Genomic DNA, 25,255 nt, shown 5'->3' with positions numbered 1-25,255 from the left:
AATGTGGCAAGTTGTGGCTTTTTAAGAATGTAAATAGTGCTGGGCGCAGTGGCTCACACCTGTAATTCCAGCACTTTGGGAGGCCGAGGCAGGTGGATCTCCCGAGCCCAAGAGTTCAAGACCAGACTGGGAAACATGATGAAACCTTGCCACTATCAAAAATACAAAAAAATTAGCCAGGCATAGTGGTACATGCCTGTGGTCCCAGCTACTCAGGATGCTGAGGTGAGAGGATCACTTGAGGAGGTGGAGGTGGCAGTTGAGCCAAGTTCACACCACTGCACTCAAACCTGGGTAACAGTGAAAGCCCATCTCGAAAAAAAAAAATGTAAATACTTATCACCTGTCTTCTATTATCTTTCCACTCTATTTTATATTCTTTGTCTCTTTATCCTATTAAATTATCACTGTCCTTTCTTCAAAAACATTTTTCTCCAGCTTAATGTACCTCTCTTTATTCTCTGAGAAAATGGTCCTAAATTTTAACTTTGCAGATAATAGTAATCCGAAATAACTGGGCTTAAACACAATTTCTCATTTATTACTCAGCTTTCTATTTCTGAATCTCAGTATTGTGGAAAAGACATGACCTTTGGAATTAGACCTGGGTTTAAATCCCACCTTTGTCACTTAATTAGCTATATAACTTTTAACTTTGCATCTCCAAGTGTTGTCCATGCATCTGTGTCATCAGCATCACCTGGGAGCTTGTTAGAAATGCAGACTGTCAGCCTGGCCCCGGAACTGCTGCATCCGCCACCTAACAAAACTTCCAGGTGACTCACATGCACATTAACGCTTGAGAAGCCCTGCCTTGTAACGTATCTCTATGTATTAAAGACCCTTTAAGCGTGAACCAGTAGTAAGATGGTCACTAAGAACTTTCAAATAGGACACATAGGATTGTCCTCTGATCATTACATCATAAACTCACAAATGAACTGTGAGAGAGGACAAGCCACATAAATCTAATCCTGTTTTAAAGTGATAGCAAGACTTTCAGGCCTGATGTGGTTTGGCTGTGTCCCTACCCAAATCTCTCCTCGAAGTGTAGCTCCCATAATTCCCACATGTCATGGGAGAGACCCAGTGAGAGGTAATCAGATCATGGGGGGCCAGTCTTCCCCATGCTGTTCTCATGACAGTGAATACATCTCATGAGATTTGATGGTTTTATAAAGAAGAGTTCCCCTGCATGTGCTCTCTCTTGCCTGCTGTCATTGTTAGACGTGACTTTGCTCCTCATTCACCCTCCACCGTGATTGTGCAGCCTCCCAGCCATGCAGAACTGTGAGCTAATAAAAGTTCTTTTCTTTATAAATTACCCAGTCTCTGGTATGTCTTTATTAGCAGCCTGGGAACAGACTAATATAAGGCCATAGAGAAGCTTGACTAAAGTTGGTCCACCTGTAGATTCAATGGGGAAAAAGTTGGCAAAGTATAATAGCTTTTGAAAGTGCTTACTGTGGTTCAAACGTGTACCCTCCAAAATTCAGCTGCTGTTAATGTGATAGTATCAAGAGGTGGGGCCTTTATGTGGTAATTTTCCCATGAGGGCTCCTCCCTTATGAATGGGATTAGGTGCTCTTATGAAAGGTCTTGACACAGGGAGCTCCTCTCTTTTGGTCCTTTCTCCATGTGAGGACACAGTGTTCAAGGAGCCGTCTTGGAAGTAGAGACTGAACCTTCACCAGACAGTGAACCTGCTGGTGACTTGATCTTGGACTTCCCAGCCTTCAGAACTATGATGAATACATTTTTGTTCTTTATCAATTACTAATCTCAGCAGCACTAAACAGTGCTCATCTGCTGTTGCAGCCAACAAACTCTAAGAACTTCAGTTCTGTTGGTAAGGCCATGAATATAGCAAGGTCTCTTAGTCCTTTGGCATTAAACATTCAAATTATACAGTTTTATTCCAAACAGTAAGATTTTAATCTGGGTTCCCACAGAGGTCTGTCTATGGGAAAAGAACATGCTGGAGATGCCACCTTGAGTGGTTCAGACTCCATTGCTATAATTGTAGGAGTAGTTGTACTAATAGAGATAGCATTTATTTAGTACTTATATGATAGGTACTATGCTAAGTGCATCCTTTGAACAACATACAGTTGGTTCCTGTTTAAGAGATATTTGTATCAAATTCTTTCTTCTACATATCACTGGCATGAACAACAGGATATATAGAGCTGGGTATCTACTGTTTCACTGCCTAATCCTGAATGGCCCTTTTTACTCCTCTACCTAACCAGACCATGATTCATTTTCTTCTTGCTAGAAATAGAAGCAAAAAAAATTCATGTAATACTTTACAGTTTACCCAGCCCCTTCTCATATTATCTCACCTGACATCACTCAGTCCTTCCAGCAACTCCAAGAAGGTAACATTATTATCTCTATATTAAATGTAACACATTAATATTAAATATAATATTAAATTATAGTAACATTAAATATACAATTGCATTAATATTAATATATTATGTTAATATTAAGTATATCTATAGGATATATAACATTATGTTTAATATGATATTATATTTAATATAGAGACAATAATAATGATGTCTCAGAAGTTTCCCAGTATTATATGACTCAAACCTGAAGGAGCCAAAACTGTAATTTATTGTTTCTTACTGTACAGCCTGTGCTTTTTACTTCATAATCTCTGTTTCTAAAAACTAGGTTGATGAGAGTTGAGAGGGAAGTTTTCAGCAGGTAAAGGATCTAAAATCTTTTTCAGTTGTGATTAGCTTTGGCTACAAATGGCACATAAAGTAAAATCTTCTTGAGCAAGATTAATTTTCTTTCTTATGTATGGCTTACATTCTCAAGGATCCATTATGGCTGCTAGAGCTTGGCCATTGCATCTGTATTCCAGGCAGCCAGAATGAGAAATGGAACAAGAATTATAGAAGGACAAAAAGCAAAACTTTCCAATATAGCATATACCAAATCTACTTATATCCAATTAGCTAAATGTCAATCACTTGGCCACATCTAGCTATAAGAAAGGTGGAGAAATTTTACTTTGGGCGACTGTGTCCATCTAAAAATGGGGTATTTTATATCTAAGGAAGAAGAAAAGAAAAAGAAGAAAAGCTGTTATTGGGTAACAGCTAGATTTATCCACTAGATATTTAGCCAAAATGCCCGAAGTAGAACTATTTACAGTTCTGTACCTCTTTCTTTCCCACTGTGGGTTTCTCCTCAAATTTGCCAATTTTCCAGTTTGAACTTAAATATATGTATACATTTAGAAGCTAAAACTTCATGTTTTCTTGTATATTTTATATTTTTACACTCATAATTTTATTGGCTTAGTGTTTCTAAATTTAACCTAATTATACTCCAACTCTGTGAGAATAAACCTGGAAGGTCCTGGCATAATGGTTCACGCTTGTAATCCCAGCACTTTGGGAGGCCAAGGTGGGTGGATCACCGGAGCTCAAGAGTTGGAGACCACCAGCCTGGCCAACATGGCAAAACCCCGTCTCTACTAAAAGTACAAAAATTAGCCAGGTATGGGCCGGGCGCGGTGGCTCAAGCCTGTAATCCCAGCACTTTGGGAGGCCGAGACGGGCGGATCACGAGGTCAGGAGATCGAGACCATCCTGGCTAACATGGTGAAACCCCGTCTCTACTAAAAATACAAAAAACTAGCCGGGCGAGGTGGCGGGCGCCTGTAGTCCCAGCTACTCGGGAGGCTGAGGCAGGAGAATGGCGTAAACCCGGGAGGCGGAGCTTGCAGTGAGCTGAGATCTGGCCACTGCACTCCAGTCCGGGCGACAGAGCGAGACTCCGCCTCAAAAAAAAAAAAAAAAAAAAAAAAAAAAAAAAAAAAAAATTAGCCAGGTATGGTGGCACATGCCTGTAATACCAGCTACTTGGGAGGCTGAGGCAGGAGAATCGCTTGAACTTGGGAGGCGGAGGTTGCAGTAAGCCAAGATCACACCACTGCACTTCAGCCTGGGTGACAGAGTGGGACTCTGTCTCAAAAAAAAAAAAAAAAAAAGAAGAAACCTGGAAAAAAGATTTTATGAATGACAAGATGTCTAAATAGGATTTTTAAAGCTCAGTGTTAGTAGGAGAAATATACTAGTGAATGCTTTACACATTGGAGAACTAGGAATTTGTGCCCTCATTTCCAGAATTTCACTTTTCACAAATTTCAGGAATGTGAGGTTTTTTTCCATTGTTATACAGCACCTACCTCCCGGCAACCATGGGCCAAGCGTTACGCCAACTCATGGAAACAGACAGGAAGGAAGCATAGTACCTGCCCTAGAGGCCCCACCACTGGAGTCTTGTGGGAAAGAAAAATAAAGCTACAATCAAATAAATGATAACCCCAGGCTAGCAAGTAAGCTAAAGCTGGTGTGAGCCTCAGGAGACCAAATTTCACCCTACCCTGAGGAGCCAGGGAGGCCTTCATGGAGCAGGCAGCAGAGGTTCAGAGCAGTATGGGCTATCGCTTCCGGTCCATGCTAGTGATAAAGTCATACCCAGTAACAAGAATCAATAAAGGCGGAAGAGATTTCCAACAGCATTTGAAGATATATATACTACCACTATTTATTTTAAATTGCTATAGTAACTGTCAGAGCGTAGCGAGTAAAATGAACTAAAAATCGTTCTGGTAATAAAGTAATGTAGCAAACCCTGTGCATGTGTATATGTATATATATACACAGAAAGTTTTATATGAGACACAGAGATGTAAGAATGTGGTCCCCAGGAATGTGTTTCACATTCCAGAAGCTCTAGATCCAGAAGAGGATCAAGCAGTGCACAACCAGCTTTGACATAGGCCTGCATGTATAAGAAGTGCCGCATGAATGGCGTGGACAGTAAACATGGTGAGACTTCAGGGACAGAAGACACATGCCTCGGGGCCAGGCGCCTAGCTAGAAAATGCCTTCCAGATGAGAACAAGGTTTATCAGGTGCCTGAAACAGTAGAATCAGTAGGATTTGCTGAGTGTTGATGGTGAGGAAGATAGGAAATGTCAGAAGAAAGGAATATTTTATGCAAAGGTCCTGAACAGAAAAATGATACTGTCAGTTATCTTTGAGGAACTTAGAAATGGATCAATTTAGTCGATGCAGAAGGCATGTATTGTTAAAGGATAATCTTCAAAAACAGGCAAAAATATGACTCACATAGAGATTTAAAATGAACCTGTGTTAAACATTTTTTAACTTGCTATTAGTGAAGGATGTTACAACCAGTTTAGACATTCCAAAAAACAGACACATTTATCAATCAGCATTGAAATGAATACAATCAGAGGCAAAACTGGCTTCCTTTATGTGGGGGAGGGAAGTCCATTGAACCTTCACTGGACAGTTTTTCGTGTCTATAGACAAGAATTATTTTGCATTGCTATCAGGTATCTACCACTTATACAATTTTAAAATAGCTCAAAGGCATTGACAGGTGTAAAGCCCCCATACACTCAGAATCAGATATCCCCTTGAGAGGTATGCTCTGGTTTTCCAATATAAACAAACATTTCCTACAGTTTAGGGGAAGTTAAAAAAGAGATCAGGCAGCATAGGTAGGAAAGGATCAGATTGCAGAAGATCTTAATGCCAGTGAGATGCGGCTGTATGCATACCAGTATCAAGGTGGCAACTTAATGTTAGCCTTAAGGAGACAGTGGTCGTAAAGGCAGTAATGGAGAGGCCTAAGGCATTTGGGGAGCATGGCATTGATGAAGATTTGAAGCTAAAAGGGCCTAAACTAAAATGGAGGCAGTGAGACTTTTATAAGAAAGGATAATTATAAGCAAAATGATAAAAGAAGAATCAATATTGGTTGAGAGAAGGAGAAACAAAGGATAACTGTAGTTTTAAACATGATTTGGTGCGATTTCCATTCAATTAAACAAACAATGAGTGCCCAATACATACTAGGATCTGTGCAAGGTACTGAAGTTACGAAGATGAATAAGACAGAGCCCTGTCCTCCAGGAATTCTCAATCCCAGAAGGAAGACCATTATCTACACAAATAATGTGGCAATGTAAAGGCTATAATAGAGGTTGTATCAAGTGCTCTAGGAACTCAGATAAAGGAGCAGTTAATGATGCTAGGAAGGTACACAGGTGTGTGTTACAAGAAGCAACCAAGGAGCCAGTGACATTTCAAATAAACCTTTTATCCAGATGAACAAGTTGGGCCAGGGTATGCTAGGCAGCACGGATCTCACAGAGAAAGGAGAAGTTGAAGGTGAAAAGAGCAGAGTGCTGGGGATGAAGGTGGAAAGGTGGACTGAACCCATTGCAGTGGGTGGTAGAAGCCATGCTGAGGGGCCTAGATTATTTTCTATGGACTATGAGCTCTTCAAGCAGAAGAAACTATGCTTGGGGTCAGAAAACAAGGGAAGGCTATAAAACAGTATGCATACTGAGTTTTCGGGGAAGGTAGAATATCTCAAGAAAAATAACTGGGGTTCAATTTGTTATGTGGTCACTCAACAAACACTGTTAGAGAGACAGATTACATGAGTGAAGAATATCATAACAATTTTAGTATCAGGAGGTGGGACCTACAAAAGAATGGCTAGAAAAAGGGTAGTTTGAAAAGTGGGAGAAGCCTAGGAGATGGGGCTCTCTAGGGCAGGGATGGTCCATCACAGCTAGCTGATACAGGGACATCACGGAAGATGTAGACCAGGAAGAACTGGAGGTTAGCAGTTAGGAGCTCACTGGAAGTGGCTTTGAGGAAGGCTTTTGCTGCAGTGGCTATTCATGGACATGTAGAGTGCATTTTCATAGTTGATGGACTAATGTTAAATACTTGGAAGCTTGCTTTCACAAGCTAAGTTATAGTGGCTGATTATGATTGGCAGTACCTAAATGACAAACCAGTGTGCTAGAACATAATCATGGTACCAGGGATGAGTTCCTTAGCTGGCATCTGTGGAGAGCGTCTGTAAATGAAAGGCATGGTGAGCTCACCATTTTACCTTCAAGTGATTTTCTTCTTTGTACAGATATCTTTTTAAAATAAAAGTCCACAGCATTTTATTTCAGATTCTCCAAAGAAACAATAGCCAACAACAAAGAACTTCTCGTCCAGCTGTGATGAACGTGGGCCCGGGTGGATGATGGTCAAATACAGCTCCAATATCGTGTGAGCCCATTTTTAGAAGTGAAGAAACAACACTCCAAAGAAGTCTCACCTGAGGGAGTTTGTGACCCTTGCCTGTTGGAGATTGTATGAATGACAGCCACTAGATACAGTCATTCTCAGAAATGAAAATTCTGACTGATGAATGAAGTCATAAATGAATATTCTTTCACATACCTTCCAGCCACATGCAAATGCTTGCTTGTTGATTTGCTCTGCCCTTGGCTTTTAGACCTTTGCTTTTATAGTATTTAATGATGATATAAACATACAATGTGTTAAATGATACCAAAAATTGTATGCTGTACAATGTTTTTCTGTCTGAAGTATTATTTCAGCTTTTAAAACAGTCTCATACAGTAAGTAGAAGTCATTTTCTCTTTGCATAATAAAGTCTGATTACTCTGCAAAGGAGCATGTGTCAGAGCAATCAGAATTCAGATCCTTATTGTCACAGATGAATTGTCCTACTATGCTTGGCATTTCATGAGGAACAGCACAGAAGATAAGAGAAAGTACAGGAAGCTAATTAAGACAGGGCAACATCATAGGATTCTGGGGAGGAAATCCTTTCCAGGAGAACCTGGTAAATCCTGTCATTTGCTCAGGAGACTTCAAGGGAAATGATTGCAAAAAAGGCCATTGGTTGGCCTTTGAATTGTCCCTGCTGGTTTTTCAAATAAAGGTGCCAATAATGTGGCAAGAACAGAAATCAGATTTCAGGGATCAAGAAGAGAGTTGGGGCCAGGTGCAGTGGCTCACTCCTATAATCCCAGCACTTTGGAAGGTTGAGGCAGGTGGCTCATTGAGGTCAGAAGCTCGAGACCAACCTGACCAACATGGTGAAACCCCATCTCTACTAAAAATACAAAAAAAAAAAAAAAAATTAACTGCGTGTGGTGGTGCATGCCTGTAGTCCTACCTACTCAGGAGGCTGAGGCAGGAGAATCACTTGAACCTGGGAGGCAGAGGTTGCAGTGAGCCAAGATTGTGCCACTGCACTCCAGTCTGGGCAATAGAGTGAGACTCCATCTCAGAAGAAGAAGAAGGAGAAGGAGAGGGAGAGGGAGAGGGAGGGGGAGAGGGAGGGGGAGGGGAGGGGGAGAGGGAGGGGGAGGGGAGAGGGAGAAGAAGAGAGTTGGCAGTGAAGCAGGAAGAGGAAGCATCAGCATTGCATGGGTGATTGAGAATCTGTCAGGAAGAAAGACAGATAATTGAGAATTAGATGAGAAAGGGGAGAACACATAAGGGCTACATGTGTTTTACAGAACCCTCTTATACTGAATGAGGTACAAGAGCTTCACACTGTGCCTTCTTGCAGAGGGTTGTGTCCATTTGTCACAACCCACTTATATTTGGACTCAACGCTTTTCTCAGAGCAGTTGAGGATCCTGAGTTAATAGTTGGTTTTATTCAGTTGATTGATTCTGTGTCCAGAATAGTCATGAGTTACTATCCTCGGTGTCCTTTCCCATTGGCTTTGTAGTGAGCTGTTGCCTGCAGCAAACTCAGGGAGCTAAATGTTTACTACCTTTCTCTCAAGGGTCTAATGTAGAACAAACATTGCTCCGTGACCTCTAACGTAAGCATTTGCAAGGCGCCAGGCAACAGGCATTGTATTTACATCTGCTGGAGTCAGAAGAGAATGGGAACACAAATTAAGTTGCAAGGGTTCTAGTGAAGACCCTGGGAGTTTGTGCTTGGACACGGGATAGGTGGGGCTTTTCAGGTCCCCACAATATACCTAGAAAGTGACATTTCTTCAGCTCTGGTGAATAAAATTCTGACAACAACTTCTATTACTTACTCTGTTATTAGCTTAGCCTGTGATCTCATCTCAGTCATTTTTTGTCTTCTTTTTTTAATGCTCCTGTTTCTATATTTGGAAATGAAATAAGGAAACACATTTTGGAAGGTTTATTATGTGCCCCACATTTTATAGCATCTCATTTGTCCTCATAAAATCCCAGTGAGGTAAGTATTTAGTCCCATTTTACAGCTGAGAACATGAAGTGTCGGAGAAACGGTGGCATGTCAAGCTCATATAGCTATAAGAGGCAGCATACTAGCTTGAACCCAGGATCATTTGATCTTCCAATACACTAGAGAAACTATGAAAACATGGCACATGAGGGGTCAGCCATCACATGTTGGGTTCTGAGAACATTAAGTTGTAACTATTTGCAATTGAGTGTGACTTAACATTCTTAACTACTGTCGTTTCTGTGAATTGCAGATAATTTGTCCAAACATTCTAAGTAACTTCAGTTAAAGTTTTCTTCCAGATGTTATGTCTTATGTACTTTTGTGTACTTGTGTACTGTTTACTTTATTTCTTACTATGTTTAAATACTGTCTGTAAACAGGAAACACATGGTAAAACATACTCACACCTCTATAAACGAGCTAAAATCACTTTTTACCATCTTGGGTAGTAGTAATTTTCCAGAAAAGGAAGCAGATGCAATTCTAGTGTTTCAACATTGACTCTAATGCTACAATTTAATGAAAATCTATTTAAAATGTATAAATGAAGAATGTAAGCAATTAAGAGTGAAGCAATTTAACTGGCATTGGCTATACATTAGTGTTAGTGTTAGTCAGCATTGCTTAAATTATTCTCTAGTGGAACACTGCGTTCTATGAAATGAACCAAGATGTGAAAATCAAATAATGATCTTTTCCTAACTTGAATGAAAAAAATACATTTACTGTATAGATTTTTATGATATAAAGTTTTTCTATGAAACTATTCTTAAATCTTTGTCATTACTCATCAAATACTATAATCTAGCATTAGTATGATATGTGATCAAGTATAAATAAATTGCATTTGAAATAAAGATATCAGCATGTTATGGTATTACACAGTGAGTATCGTGGCCCCCAAAGTTGCTTGACCACTTGAATTTGTTTGAGAATTAGACCATCAGTGCAGTTACTTTAAAATTATTCATTAAATGTACCATTTACAAGAAGCCACTCTTATTACTATAAAATATGGAATGACTCCACTGAGTAATTATTCAAATATTTGTGTGTAAAGTTTCCTTCTTTGCATTTAAGAAGTATAATAAAATGCTTATGAAAAATCAGTGTCTTAGCTGCAGCATAACAGTCTCTTTTGGCCTATTTATACATGAACTGCCAAAGTAAACATTAAAACATTTACAAAGTACATTTAGTTTTCTTCTCTTTCCCCCCAAAAAAGAAAACACCAGTACGAAATAGTTCTGTGATTCTGTGCACTTCATCTCTTCATGCTGCCCAGTACCTAGCTCACTAGCTCATCTATGGTGGAAGAATATGATCATTTAAATGCAACAAGAACATCTTTGTAAATGGGCCTGCCCTCTTTCAGCAGCAGCACAGAGCTAGAATTCATCTTACCATTGGCTCTGCTTCTCGTAAATGAAGGAGTTGAGTAACCAAGAAGCCAGCTAGACCTTCCTCCCTTCCTGAGCTTTGAGGGCCAGGTCTTTGCAAATTCCACCCTTCCTTCCTGAAAGCCTGGGCTCAGAAGGGCAGTAACAGAAAGATGGAAAAACACACACATCCACCCCATGCTGACCTTTCATCCCTTCTGAGATGGTCTCAGTGTTTTGCCATGGAAAGTATGCCCAGTAGGTCTAATCCCAAGAATGGATTCAGGGTGACTTTTTAATGGGGAGAAAAAAATATATTTAAGAAATTGTTATAGATGAGGTCTGATGAACACTGTGGAAGTTCTCTATGGAGAATGGGGGTTCCACATAAGTGAAGCAGCGGAACATTGCATGCATTGCCTAGAGATGTTTAGGAGTCAAACGTAAGTTTCAGTCTCTCTTATGGGTCTCTAGTGAATACTGGAACTTGTAAATATCCCACACATGTATTTTTTGAATAAACTTTTTTATGTTGAAATAGTTTTGGATTTGCAGAAAAGTTGCAAAGATAATTCAGGCAGTTGCCAGTTTCCCCTACTGCTAGCATCTTACATAGCCATGATACTTTTGTCACAACTAAGAAACCAGCATAGGTACATTATTGTTTTATGTGTTGGGCTTTTTTAGTGGTTTACTATAAAGGACATTGCAAAGGATACAGATGAAGAGGCGTGTAGGGCAAGCTACTGGGGAAGGGATGCAGAGCTTCTGTGCACATTATTGTTAACTAAACTCTGTGCCGTGCTTTATTTGTATTTCCTTTCTTTTTCTGATATCTTTTTTCTGTTCCAAGATGCCATTTAGCATACCACATGAATGCTTAGTCATCGTGTCTCCTTAGATTCGCCAGACTTACACAAGTATTTTTTAATTATTGAAATATAATTGTAATGCTTTGAAATTTCATTACCTATGTAATAATTAAGATAGTCATCCTATAATCAGAAACTGAATTCTGATCCCTTTTTCTTCTATGGGAGGAAAGTCCTTCATTTCTCAATTTAAAACATTTTAAATAATGGTGACTTAAGAAAGTAAATATCCTTTCTCGTGTTGGGGTGACTTTAGAGAGAATTAGTGAATTACTACCTTGCCACATCATAATTAGCTTTCTTCTGAAAAGTGACTGCTGTTGCATTCATGACCGCAGCAGGAAAAATATGTCTTGGCTGTGTAGAGTCGGGGGAAGAGTGACTCTTTAAATAATTAGATAGCTCTTCAGTTTTAAAAAGTTCATGCTGACTAGGTTTACAGGGCAGGCTGAACGCAGTAGCCTATTTATTTTTACCTTATATTAACTCATAACTAAAGATAATGTACAATTTTGTATGTGTACATATAACCATCATTATAGGAGAGACAGCATGAAGCAGGCTATGAAGAGGTAGAATGTGAGGAAGAAAGCAATAAATATTTTGTTCAATCTTAAGGTTTCTTTTAAAGGTGACAGTGGAAAATCCTATTGACACAAAGCACTTTAGCTCCCTTTGCTCTCATTTCCTGCTTTATAAAAGGAAGTGAAGCCTGGCCTGCTTAACTGCAGAAATACTGTGAGTTAACTAAGGATTTCCATTTCTTCTACCATCTCTACCTCTCAGGCCGAGATCACCAAATGCCTGGAATGACTGCTGTCACCTCATGCAATTCAAGCATGTGTGTGAATTCGCCTCTACCTCACCCCACCATTTGGGGGATTTAACCTCCCCATACACAATTTGTATGGGCTTATGTCCCTATTCAAAAATCTTTAGAATCTTCCCATTTTCTAGAGAAGAAAAATTTTCAGCATTATGTTCCTTCACTCTGGCAAAATAAAGTCTTCACACCAGTCAGATATTTCTTCTTTCATTTCACTCAAAACCTTCGTCATGTCGATTATGACAATCATCAACAGTTACTTTGTACCTTCATTACTAAAGGCTTTTTGTACCTTGAGTCTTTGCTTATTTTTTTTCTTGAGTCTCATCTCAAATTTCTACCCTTTCTAAAATAGGCCCAGGTAAACTCATCTTCATTTCTCTTAAATTCCCAGCCTCCCTCTCCCTCTGTGGATCTGGCCTAGGAACCCCTGGTTTTCACATGTACTCTACATGTTAGTATGTTTCCTCCTGGTCCTGTTTTCTGCATATGTGTACTTACATAGTGTCTCTACCAAATTGGAATCATACCCATTAAATGATTCTTCATTTTTTTCACATACCATATCATCAACATTTTCATGTCATATTTTTATATTTATATCAAAAATATGATTTTAATGGTTTCGTAAATGGTCTGCACCAAATTCCACATCTTACTAAGCATTTACATGTAGCTGGGCATTTATGTGGTTTCCCTCCTTTTGCTATAATAAGTAATGCTGTCCTGCACCTTCTTGCTTATCTCTAATTATGGACTTGAGATAAATTCTAAGAGTGGCCTTGAGAATGATTTTTATTAGGTTCTTGATATATATTTCCAAAGTACCTTCCAGAGATGTTATGCCTGTTTTTTTTTTTTTTTTTCTATCAGCAGTATATGAACACGTCTACTTTATCACTGCTTATCAACTCTGGGTGTTATAATTTGCTTATACAGTTTGTTAATTAGGGAGTTAAAACCTGTTTCATTGTAGTTTTACATATTCTGGAGACAAGACCTTAGTCAGATATGTGTTTCGCAAATATTTTCTCCCACTCTGTGGCTTGTCCCTTACCACGTTCTTAACTGTATTCTTCTAAAAGCAGAAGCTTTTGATTTTGACGAGTTTCATTATATCAAATTTTATTGTGGACTTTGCTTATGGGGCCGTACCTAAGAAATCCTTGCCTAATCCAAAGTCACAAAAGTTTTATCCTATGTTTTCTTGGAGTTTTGTATTTTTGGGTTTTATACTTAAATTTATGAGGCATTTTGTGGAAACTTTTGCATAGGATAATGAGATATGGATTGAAGTGTGTGTTTTTTTTTTTTTTTTTTTTAATAGTAATCAGTTAAAAAATCAGGACTCTTTCCAGATAAGGAAATTAGAATAACAATTCTACCAAAAGCACATTTTTTCTTTAAAGAAAAAGGGAGAAGTTTGCCTTTAATGTAATAGGGGCCCATTATTGCTGCCCATTTGTATTTTGAGTCTAATTTGGGGCATACTTCAAATGAATGAATGAATAATTATTGTCCAAAACCATACATTATTATTACCTCTTAGGTTAGTTGGCGATGGGGGTAGATTGTTTAATTCACGTAAATTATTAATGTAATTGTATTAATATACTTACACAACAAACATTTTTAGGACAGAAGAAGCATTCATCTACTTTAGGTAGACGAACATGGGAACATAATATCTTTGCGGTTCCATGAATATCCTGTATGCAATTAACATCTGATTTCTAGAATGAAAGGGAGTCAAAGTAATTAACTTTCTTGAACTACAAAATTATTCTTCTTTGAGGAACATCTGTCTTCATTAAGAGACAGGCTCTTGGGAATGTACTAATAAAGATTATGAAAGAAAGGACTGTGATACCTAAGAAAATATTTTAGTGAGTAGTGCTTGGGGTTACTTGTGAAATAAAAAGTTTCTCAGTAATTGGTGATGCTACCAGTGATCTAATCACCTGCATTTTCCTCCGTAGGTCATCAGCTCAATGAGCTCGCTTTCTGAGTACTGCCTGCCTTCCATTCTACGTACATTATTTGACTGGTATAAAAGGCAAAATGGCATTGAGGATGAATCACATGAATACAGACCAAGAACAAGCAATAAATCAAAAAGGTACATTTCTTTTGTGTAAGGATCATGGTTTTATTTTGTTTTATTTTCAAGAAACATAAATCAAAATTAGAGTTACAAGGCAATTGAGTCTTCCTGACTCTTCACAAGGATGCCTAGCAGGTGCTCAGGGGACCTGTGTCCTGTAGCAGGTAACCCACTGGGAGCACCAAGTCACTGCCAGCCATCACAGGTTGAAAATACATACACAGCCTCATTTCAACTTTGGTGGAGACAGGTGTGAAGGGCCGCAGGTCACTTTCTTGCCAGCTTCTTTCCTCTGCCCTCTCCCACTAAGTCTACACCCAAAGCAGAATACTGACTGCAGGCCCTGCGTGACATGCCAAGATATTTTAATCCTCGTTCCAGTAACCTTGAGTGTGCAGTGTACTGTAGTGGGAAGGACGCAGGACTGACACTAGTGGTAGTCCTGGCGCTGCCACTATTTAGCCATGTGACTTTGGGCAGCTCCCCGCCTCTCTGTACCTCAGCCTCCTTGTGAGCAAAACAAGGAAGTTAGGTGACACAATCTCCAACTCCTCCTTCCAGCTGAGTATTTTGTTTGTTTATTCTGTGTTCCCTTCTTCTTGTGGGTTTGAAAAATGGAACTTGCTGCTCCAGGAGCACATCAGCATCTGTAAAACTTAAGATTCTCATTAAGTGTGTATCCCCCCCCAAAATTTTAGGGAAGCACATATAATTTCATATGTTTGAAGTCAACCTATAGCAAGGCAGTGAATATAAGAAAGATTAATACATTTACTTTTTTAAAAAAAATAAAAGATTATTTTAAAAAGTAGTTAGATTTCTCCACATGAACAGATTATTCCGATTAAAAAAATACTTTTAAAGTCAGTAAACTGAAATTAGTCAATCAGAAAATCAGACATTAACTACTTTTTGTGAATGATTTATTTCTCTCATTTTTCTTGAAAGTCCTAATACTGTTTCAAAAGACTTCTTTTGAAATTGAAGAATTATAATATTACCATGTTTTACTTCAACCAAATTTGTAATCTGCTTTTATAATGTGCTTGAATTTATGCAAGATTTAATTATATAATTTTGTTTGGGAGAGAGATTAATAACTTTTTCATATTGAATTTTTTTTTGGTGAAGGAGGAAATTTTTAGAATTTTTAGACATAACTCAGATGCCATAAAATTCACCCTTTTAAAGTATATAATTCAATGTTGTTAGTATATTTACAGGGTTGTACAACCATTACCACTCTAATTTCAGAACATTTTTATCACCCCCAAATCCTGTACCCATTAGCAATCTCTCCTCATGAATTTTTTTTAATTTGTCAAGTTTTAAAAATAGAATTTAAATTTTTTATCTGAAAAATGGTTCAGACCATGTGATGAAGAAATTAAATGGATCATTTTATTATTTTTTCCATATTACATGTTTACTTATGAACAGATATTAAACCTTCCTAGGTTTAGGGAGTGGGACAGTTTTTACTGAGTTGAATTGAGTTTTAGTTTTGTTCTGCTGTTTTGTCAGAATTTAATTGCTGAAATTAGATTTTTCATGAATTGATTTCTTTATGGATTAAAAATGATAGCTTTTAAAATTGTGTTACTGACTATTTTCAGGAGATCAGAGTAACTACTGAGATCAGATAGAGAATCGGGACAGTAAAATTTGACTTAGTAACATTTTAGTTAACACTTGAATTTTTTAAATAAGAGAGAAAATATGCTTAGAATACAGCCAAATGAATGAAGCTCTCTAGGGTATGATGTAGCTAAATGTGAGTTTCTGCTACTAGGAAAAAAAGGTTGGGGGGGCATAAAGGAGGAGCATAAACTACTGAAAATAGTCAAATGTCAGGGATGCACATTGGGTTGTGATTTCTAAGATTAGTACATTATCAACATTTGGACTGCCAAGTAAATTTGTCAAATGCCTCTGGCTCCTGGCAGTTAGACTGCAAACCAGCAATAAAGTTGAATTCATTATTAGAAATGCGTATGTCTTACTTTGATTTGAAAAGATAATTTGGCTTATTAAATAAAATAGAATCGAAGGTCTAAATTTTTTTTTTCTGCCAAGAACTGCTACTTTCTCAGGTTCCTCTGGCCACTTGTGAAGACCCTTATCATCCAGCACAAAAATACTCTCTCTACTGCTGCTGGCCATCTGTGGGAGTTCTCCTTCCTTTTGGTCTTTGCAACTTTCTGTCTCCTTATTCTATAGTATAATGGATATAAAGCCTGATTTCTGAGTGCCCTCCTTTTTAATGCAGCTGCATAGGTTTTCCTTTTCCCCAGCTCGCAGTGCCACTTTCTAGTTCCAGTGGGTCTTCAAGGACTTTACATAGATGGTTTTATTCACAGTTCTTCCTCCTGGCAGGGCTGTTAAGAAATGATCCTGAAAGAATGAGTTCCTACTCTGTTGATACATTCACCCCTTGAAAGATAAACATGCAAGTGCCTTCTTAACCCATTCTGTCATCCACCAACCTTAATTTGACTTGCTCAAAGTTACAAAGCACTCCAGAAGGTCTTCCTTATATCTTAAATATCACATTATTTTCTTCTTATTCCCTTTTGACTAAGGAGAAAAACATTCCAGATTTAAAATAGTCTTGATTTATTTTGAAAATATCCTCCTGGCAAGTCTAAATCCTGTCATCCCTCCTCATTGGTTTTATTTAATATACACTATTGAGCATTTATGTGTTTGGGAAATTATGCTAAACACTTTACATGTTTTATCTTTTCAAACGATTATGTAAGTACTATTAGTCACATTTTGTGGATGGAGAAACTGTCGATAAATAGAAGAGGGATGATTTTATGCCAGACTGTTCCACACCAGAGTCAGTGCTCTGGGCCACTTCTTGTGCCAAGGAGCCCAGCAGTAATTTCATCCACCTTTGTTCAATTCCAGATGAGCCCTCAATCAGTGTGTTAGTCAAGCAGAAAATGGGATAGAGGGGCTTCCTTGCTGTTCTTCTGACAGTGCTGATTCTGCTTCTAACTTTTTTCTAAATTTACTTATTTTTCCCTAAGTTATTGGCGTACAGGTGGTATTTGATTACATGAGTAAGTTCTTTAGTGGTTATTTGTGAGATTTTGGTGCACCCATCACCTGAGCAGTATACACTGCACCATATTTGTAGTCTTTTACCCCTCACCTCCCTCCCACTCTTCCCCCCAAGTCCCCAAAGTCCATTGTATCATTCTTTTTTGTTTGTTTGTTTGAGACGGAGTCTCACTCTGTCACCCAGGCTGGAGTGCAATGGCATGATCTCAGCTCACTGCAAACTCCGCCTCCCAGGTTCAAGCTATTCTCCTGCCTCAGCCTCCCGAGTAGCTGGGACTACAGGCACGTGCCACTGTGCCTGGCTAATTTTTGTATTTTTAGTAGAGACGGGGTTTCACTATGTTGGCCAGGCTAGTCTTGAATTGCAGACCTCATGATCCACCCACCTTGGCCTCCCAAAGTGCTGGGATTATAGGCATGAGCCACCATGCCTGGCCCCCACTGTATCATTCTGATGCCTTTGCATACTCATAGCTTAGCTCCCACATAGCAGTGGGAACATATGATGTTTTGTTTTCCATTCCTGAGTTACTTAACTTAGAATAATAGTCTCCAATCTCATCCAGGTCACTGCAAATGCTGTTAATTCATTCCTTTTTATGGCTGCATAGTATTTTATCATATATACGTGTGTGTGTGTGTGTGTGTGTGTGTGTGTGTGTGTGTGTATGTATATACACCAGAGTTTCTTTATCCACTTGTTGATCGATGGGCATTTAGGTCGGTTTATAATTTTGCTATCATGATTTGTGCCACTATAAACATGCATGTGCAAGTATCTTTTTCGAATCATGACTTCTTTTTCTCTGGGTAGATACCCTGTAGTGGAACTGCTGGATCAAATGGTAGTTCTACTTTTAGTTCTTTATGGAATCTCCCCACTGTTTTCCATAGCGGCTATACTAGTTTACATTCGCACCAGCACTGTAGAAGTGTTCCCTGTTCACTACATCCATGCCAACATCTACTGTTTTTTTTATTTTTGTTGTATTCTGTCCATTCTTGCAAGAGTGAAGTGGTATGGCATTGTGGTTTTGATTTGCATTTCCCTGATCATTAGTGATATTGAGCATTTTTTCATGTTTATTGGCCATTTGTGTATCTTCTTCTGAGAACTGTCTATTCATGTCCTTAGCCCACTTTTTGGTGGGGTTGTTTTTTTCTTACTGATTTGTTGACATTCATTTTAGATTCTAGATATTAGTCCTTTGTCAGATGTATAGATCGTGAAGATTTTCTCCCACTCTGTGGGTTCTCTCTTTACTCTGCTGACTGTTCCTTTTGCCATGCAAAAGCTCTTTAGTTTAATTAGGTCCCGGCTATTTATCTTTGTTTTTATTGCATTTGCTTTTGGGTTTCGGGTCATGAAATCCTTGCCTAAGTCAAGGTCTAGGAGGGTTTTTCCAATGTTATCTTCTAGAATTTTTTATAGTTTCAGGTCTCAGGTTTAAGTCCATAATCTATCTTGAGTTGATTTTTGTATAAGGTGAGAGATGAGGATCCAGTTTCATTCTCCTACAGGTGGCTAGCCAATTATCCCAGCACCATTTGTTGAAAACGGTGTCCTTTCCCTACTTTATGTTTTTGTTTGTTTTGTTGAAGATTGGTTAGCTGTAAACACCACATAAACAGAATTAAAAACAAAAATCACATGATCATCTCAGTAGATGCAGAAAAAGCATTAGACAAAATCCAGCATCCCTGTATGATTAAAACTCTCAGCAAAATCGGCATACGAGGGACACACCTTAATGTAATAAAAACCATCTATGACAGACCCACAGCCAACATAATACTGAATGGGGAAAAGTTGAGAGCATTCCCTCTGAGAACTGGAGCGAGACAAGGATACCCACTCTCAGCACTCTTCTTTAACATAGTACTAGAAGGCCTAGCCAGAGCAAAATAAAGGACATCCATATAAGTAGAGAGGAAGTCAAACTGTCACTGTTTGCTAGCAATATGATCATTTCCCTTGAAAACCCTAAGGACTCCTCCAGAAAGCTCCTAGAACTGATAAAAGAATTCAGCAAAGTTTCCAGATACAAGATTAATGTACACAAATCAGTAGCTCTTCTATACACTAACAGGGACCAAGCAGAGAATCAAATCAAGAACCCAACCCCTTTTACAATAGCTGCAAAAAAGAAATAAAAATAAAATACTTAAGAATATACCTAACCGAGGAGTTGAAAGACCTCTACAAGGAAAACTGCAAAACACTGCTGAAATAAATCATAGATGACACAAACAAATGGAAACACATCCCATGCTCATGGATAGGTAGAATCAATATTGTGAAAATGACCATACTGCCAAAAGCAATCTACAAATTCAGTGCAATCCCCATCAAAATACCACCATCATTCTTCACAGAATTAGAAAAAACAATTCTAAAATTCATATGGAGCCAAAAAAGAGCCTGCATAGCCAAAGCAAGACTAAGCAAAAAGAACAAATCTAGAGGCATCACACTACCTGATTTCAAATTATACTATAAGGCCGTAGTCACCAAAACACCGTGCTTCTAACTTTCAAATGAGCACAAATGACTGCTCTGCTCCTCCTACCTCTTCTTCCTTCTGCCTTTTACTCTTCTCTCTCACCACCCCTTTACTTCTTCATTCCTCCTTTCACTAAGTCTCAGGTGGCAAAGGTGTAAGAGGAAAGGGACAGGGAAAGAAAAGAAAAGTAATGCCGATCCTCTTCACCCCTGCCGTCCTGCTCAAATTGGTGATCATATTATTTCCTTCCTGTTTCCTTACATTGTTTAGCTCCTTTCACGAGATCTTTCAGTGTCCACTCCTGGTATGGTAGCCTGTCTCATTCTACAGATGGTAGAATTGCTGAGTTGAATGCTACCTTAGAAAAGACCACAAGGTGAGGTGATGAACTCACAAATAGCTACTCAAGTTAACATCACTGAAAATTTTAAATTTGAATTCAAATATTCCGACTTCAAATCCAGTGTTTGTCCACTGCAGCACACAGAGAATAGAAAGAGCATTAGCGTGTTGTTGTTGTTGTTGTTGTTGTTGTTGTTGTTGTTGTTTTGAGATGGAGTCTCACTCTGTCGCCCAGGCTGGAGTGCAGTGGTGTGATCTCAGCTCACTGCAACCTCTGCCTCCCGAGTTCAAGCAATTCTCCTGCTTCACTCTCTCAAGTAGCTGGGATTATAGGCATGGGCCACCACGCTTGGCTAATTGTTGTATTTTTAGTAGGGACAGGGTTTCACCATGTGGGCCAGGGTGTTTTCGAACTCCTGACTTCAGGTGATCCGCCCACCTCGGCCTCCCAAAGTGCTGGGATTACAGGCGTGAGCCACTCCACCTGGCCAACATTAGCATGTATCTACCAGTACAATTACTTAATTTAAAAAATGGGTTTTGCAGTCTTTTCGGAAGGAGTCCTAGATTTTTGATGAATTATATTCCTCTGAGAATACCTTCAGTGTGCTTTAATGTAAATATTTTAAATTTTACAGTGATGAACAACAGCGAGATTATTTAATGGAAAGACGGGACCTCGCCATTGATTTTATTTTTTCTTTAGTATTAATAGAAGTTTTGAAACAGGTAGGTGATTAATTTATTGTTACTTTTAGGTAATATTTATTGATCTAAAAACTGCTTAGGTTGTAAAAGTCTAAGTTTTTAAAATTATGAATTCCAAATACTGAGTTATGTGAATTATGTTTATTGATTGCTATTGATTGTCATATATAGTTATTGGAAGTACTGTTATTGATTTGTTCTTTAATATTCCCTTCTGAGTTAAGAACCACCTTTTTTTTTCAGATTCCACTTCATCCTGTAATAGACAGTTTAATACATGATGTTATTAACTTGGCTTTCAAGCACTTTAAATACAAAGAAGGGTAAGGTGATTTCTTAGAATGTTGAAGTTGGTGTTTAAAACTGTATCAGTGGTTTGCTTTTTTCAGATGACCAGGGATCCCTAACTTGTCTAATTATGCCCTACTTAGGTACCTTGGTCCCAACACTGGCAATATGCATATTGTGGCAGACCTGTATGCAGAAGTCATTGGAGTGTTGGCACAAGCCAAGTAAGTGAATGCCAGAACCCTTTACCATGAGAATGTGCGTGCTTTCACTGTCCTCCCAGCCTTGATTTAGGGAAGTTGGGGTTGAGCTTACGAGGAACTAGGTAGGGCTCTTTGACATGTGTGCCCCATCTCTGAAACTGACTAGAAAGCTCTTCCAAGACAGGCACCACATTATCTTTTTTACTTGGCACTTGGGCCAGATCCTATCCAGAGTCCATGGGTTTCAGACTCTTGTATCAAAGAAATGGGCTGACCAGATTACATTTCTCTCTGCCTAAATATTCCAAGGAAGTTTATCACTTTTGAATGTTCTGTTTTCTCTAGCCCATGAGTGAGTGGTTACGATATATCATCTATCAGTGGGAAAATTCCATTCTAGAATGTCCCCTTTACTATAGACCTTACTTAATTCAGCTGAGCTAAAAATGTCCCAGACTCTGTCATGGAAACAAGTCAGAGGGGAAATTCTCATTGCTAAATTTATCTGGCCCCATAGCACTACTTAGCAGGCAAGAACAAAATTGCATTAAACTATTAGCAACAATATGCCTCTTCCAAAAGTGATGTCACACCCTACTTAACCTTCTTCATTTTGTCTACCCCTGAAGCAAATCAGGCAAGATCCCGAATGCCTAAGTTAGGCAAAATGAACCAGAGACATAATGTGAATTCATGCCAGGAGGCCAGCTTGAAGCAAAAGTGATGATCCAATCCTTGTGAAATGCAATCCTTCCTCAGAAAGAGATTTTTATCTTCAAGGGATTGAATTTCGTAAGGTAGTAGCATGGAAATACACAATTTATCAAAAAAACTAAAATTTTAAAAAGCACTTAGCAATCTTACCTAGCCAAAACATAGATAAGAACTCAGGGAATAGACCCTCTTAACTTCTTGGCATAATTTATTTAATCTAATCCAGTTTATCTACTCATCCTGACTATAATTTTTTTTTAATATATAACACATCAGTGTTCGAAGGAGGAAAGGGAACTTCCAGAGGATGTTACACAGATGCCATTGAAAAATAAAGCTCAACGGCTGGCGGCAACAGAAAGAAACTAGCCAAAGCATACATAAGAATTAAACAATAGAGTTATCTGGGCCATTTTGCATGAGGCTATATGGTAGTTTTATAGCCTATTAAAATAACTGTGGTTCATGAATCATTAAGAAAAAAAAAGTGTAATGCATTTTGGAGATATTTCCATTGCAATTGAGTAATGAAAGCATTAGCATTTTAAATGGACAGGCTGTAGTTATCTGGCAAATCATGTGTATCTACCTCATTTCTAGAAAAGATTGGGAAAAATGAGGTATTAACATGTATATTTGCTGATTTGTCAAACCCTGAAAATCTCAACATAAATTTTCAGCTGTCATTTGGAAACTTTAGTATGCCAAAAATGACTTGGTGTTTTCCTTAGTTTTTGTGAATTATGCCTAACAATAATACTGGTTACTGTTAAATGACTTTCCTTAGCTCTGTGATTCTGAGTTGGTTGTGAATAAGTTGAGAAACATTGTCATAACTAAGCAATATTCTAAGCCTGTAGGAATTTCCTTTTTAGGTAAAACTTATGGTCCACCAAGCCAGTGTTTGCTTGCTAATGGTGACTTTTTTTGTTTTCGTGATGTCAGTATTTGTCCCTATTCTGTGGTAGTAGGGTGTAAGAAATGCCTCCATTTGGACAGTGCTCCAGTACTTTCCAGTCTCTAGGGAAACGTTTGACCAGTCTGCTCTTGTAGTAAACAGAGACTCAAATAGCCCTTGATGTGTTCTCAACTAGTCAATATGTAGTTAACCTTGATGGTATAAACTTAAACTAGTATCATACCACGAATTATGACATTACTTCTTTCTCCTAAGTACACCAGGACCATTACTTTATTGTTACCTTAGAAGAAGTACTGTTTCCTTCATTCTCAGGGTGGGAAAAAGAATGTATGCTTATCTAGTACAGTGTGATTATCTTTAAAAAAAAAGTTGAGTAATGTAATAATTCTAATTTTAGATTATATGCCTTGTTCCCAATGATAATGCCTATTAAATATTTTCTTGATTATGACTTTAGCTACTAGTACTTACTTTGGAATTTCAGTTTTAGCAGAATCACTATTTTTAGTCTTACTAGTTATGATGCTGTTTAGTTCTTGTCATTTAGGGAAAAAATTTTGATAATAAGTGTTATTCACACATAATATTGACTTTTTCAAAGTCAGTTAAAACAAATTTAAGTACTTTCGCCAAAATCTGGTAGATTCATTTAAATAGTAATAATACTTCATCTAAGAATCATAGATGTTACTAAATGCTTTCTCTTTATGTGATAATATCTTTACATGTTCATTTACTCGTTTTTGTAATATGTGCTATACATTTTAAAGCAGAATTTTATATTTATGTGAATTTTATAGTATACCAAAGACTGAGTAATCATTGAGTTACAGTATTTACTAAATACAATACTAAATAGGAAATATTAAAGGAAAGATCATTGAAATTTTTTTTCTTAAAGTCATTTTAAGAGAAAATAGATTTTAAATGCAAAGAGATTTTTGGATTGTTTTTGTGCTAAATAACATGTTTATGTCATTTGGGACTTTTAAAAGTAAAGGATAGGCCGGGCGTGGTGGCTCACACCTGTTATTCTAGCACTTTGGGAGGCCGAGGCAGGCGGATCACAAGGAAATCGAGACCATCCTGGCTAACACGGTGACACCCCGCCTCTACTACAAATACAAAAAATATTAGCTGGGGGTGGTGGCACGCGCCTGTAGTCCCAGCTACTCGGGAGGCTGAGGCAGGAGAATCACTTGAACCCGGGGGGCGGAGGTTGTAGTGAGCCATGATTGTGCCACTGCATTCCAGCCTGGGCGACAGAGCAAGGCTCTGTCTCAAAAAAAAACAAAAAAACAAAAAAGTAAAAGATAGCCATATTTATTTTTAAATGAGAAATAAATAAACTTTTAGCCACTAACTGATGAGAATGTTGAAATAGTGAATTATGCAAATAACTTGCCTTTTTCTATCTTTCCTTGTTTTAGTCATGGATTCAAACTGGAAAACAAACTTTCCTTAGTATCAAGTCATCTTTAAAACTATATAACTCTAATATTTTTCTCTCTAAACTCATACATTTCAAAACTAAAACCATAGTTATTTTGGTATCTGGAAATAATTTGAACAGAAATACAATTTTTAAAAATTCAGTTTGGGATTATTGCATTTTTATAATCTTGATTGAAAGTATCACTTCTATTGCTTGACCATGGTCATTTCTGCTTCCTACCTTTTATCCATCTCTACCGAATGTCCTCTGCTCACCTTTACCCCAACTCAAATCTCCTCTGAAATCCTCTCTAATTAATTATGCAGCTGAGAAGGGCCCTTCATCCTCTGATGCCCTGAAGCCTCTTTAAGTGTATTGTTCACCAAATAGTCAGTGTGAAATATGAGAAAGTGATGGAACCTGGTGCATCTGACCTCCCTGAAGATCAGAAAGGTCTGGACAGTGTCCAGCAGGTGCTAACACATAGTAGGCCCCTGGTAAATTATTAGCATTGCAATCACATGGCTCATGGTCAGTGTTACCTTGTTTTATCTTCCTAATTAAACTATAAACTGTTCTAGAGAGGGCAGAGACTGCATGTCACAGTTACCACTGTCTAAGACAGCTGCGGTTTAATGGCACTTCCTGGAATTTGTATCAGAAGCCCTGAGTTTGAGTCTCTTCTTTGCCGCTGTGGTCTTCCAATTTGTTTCTTTATTTATTAATTGGAAATGCATTCACTGCCTAATTCACTGGATTGTTAA

General features: G+C 38.2%; 1 protein-coding gene across 4 annotated transcripts in view; it reads left to right on the top strand.

Moving 5' to 3' along the window:
* The window catches only part of FRY (FRY microtubule binding protein), a 271,683-nt gene that overhangs the window by 71,540 nt on the left and 174,888 nt on the right, over positions 1-25,255 (top strand). For all 4 annotated transcript variants that reach the window (XR_004054740.1, XR_004054741.1, XM_030922400.1 and 1 more), the window contains exons 4-7: positions 14,179-14,318; positions 20,860-20,950; positions 21,173-21,252; positions 21,361-21,441. Coding sequence is in view for 2 of the 4 variants with exons in the window: in XM_030922400.1 (XP_030778260.1) it covers positions 14,179-14,318; positions 20,860-20,950; positions 21,173-21,252; positions 21,361-21,441 (392 nt within the window). In the remaining 2 variants the exon portion in view is untranslated. The remainder of the gene's footprint in view (positions 1-14,178; positions 14,319-20,859; positions 20,951-21,172; positions 21,253-21,360; positions 21,442-25,255) is intronic.

This window comes from Rhinopithecus roxellana, chromosome 18 (genome assembly GCF_007565055.1).
Source record: "Rhinopithecus roxellana isolate Shanxi Qingling chromosome 18, ASM756505v1, whole genome shotgun sequence".
NCBI lineage: Eukaryota > Metazoa > Chordata > Mammalia > Primates > Cercopithecidae > Rhinopithecus > Rhinopithecus roxellana.
Note: the sequence above shows the minus strand (reverse complement) of the source record. Positions and strands in the feature narration are given on the sequence as shown.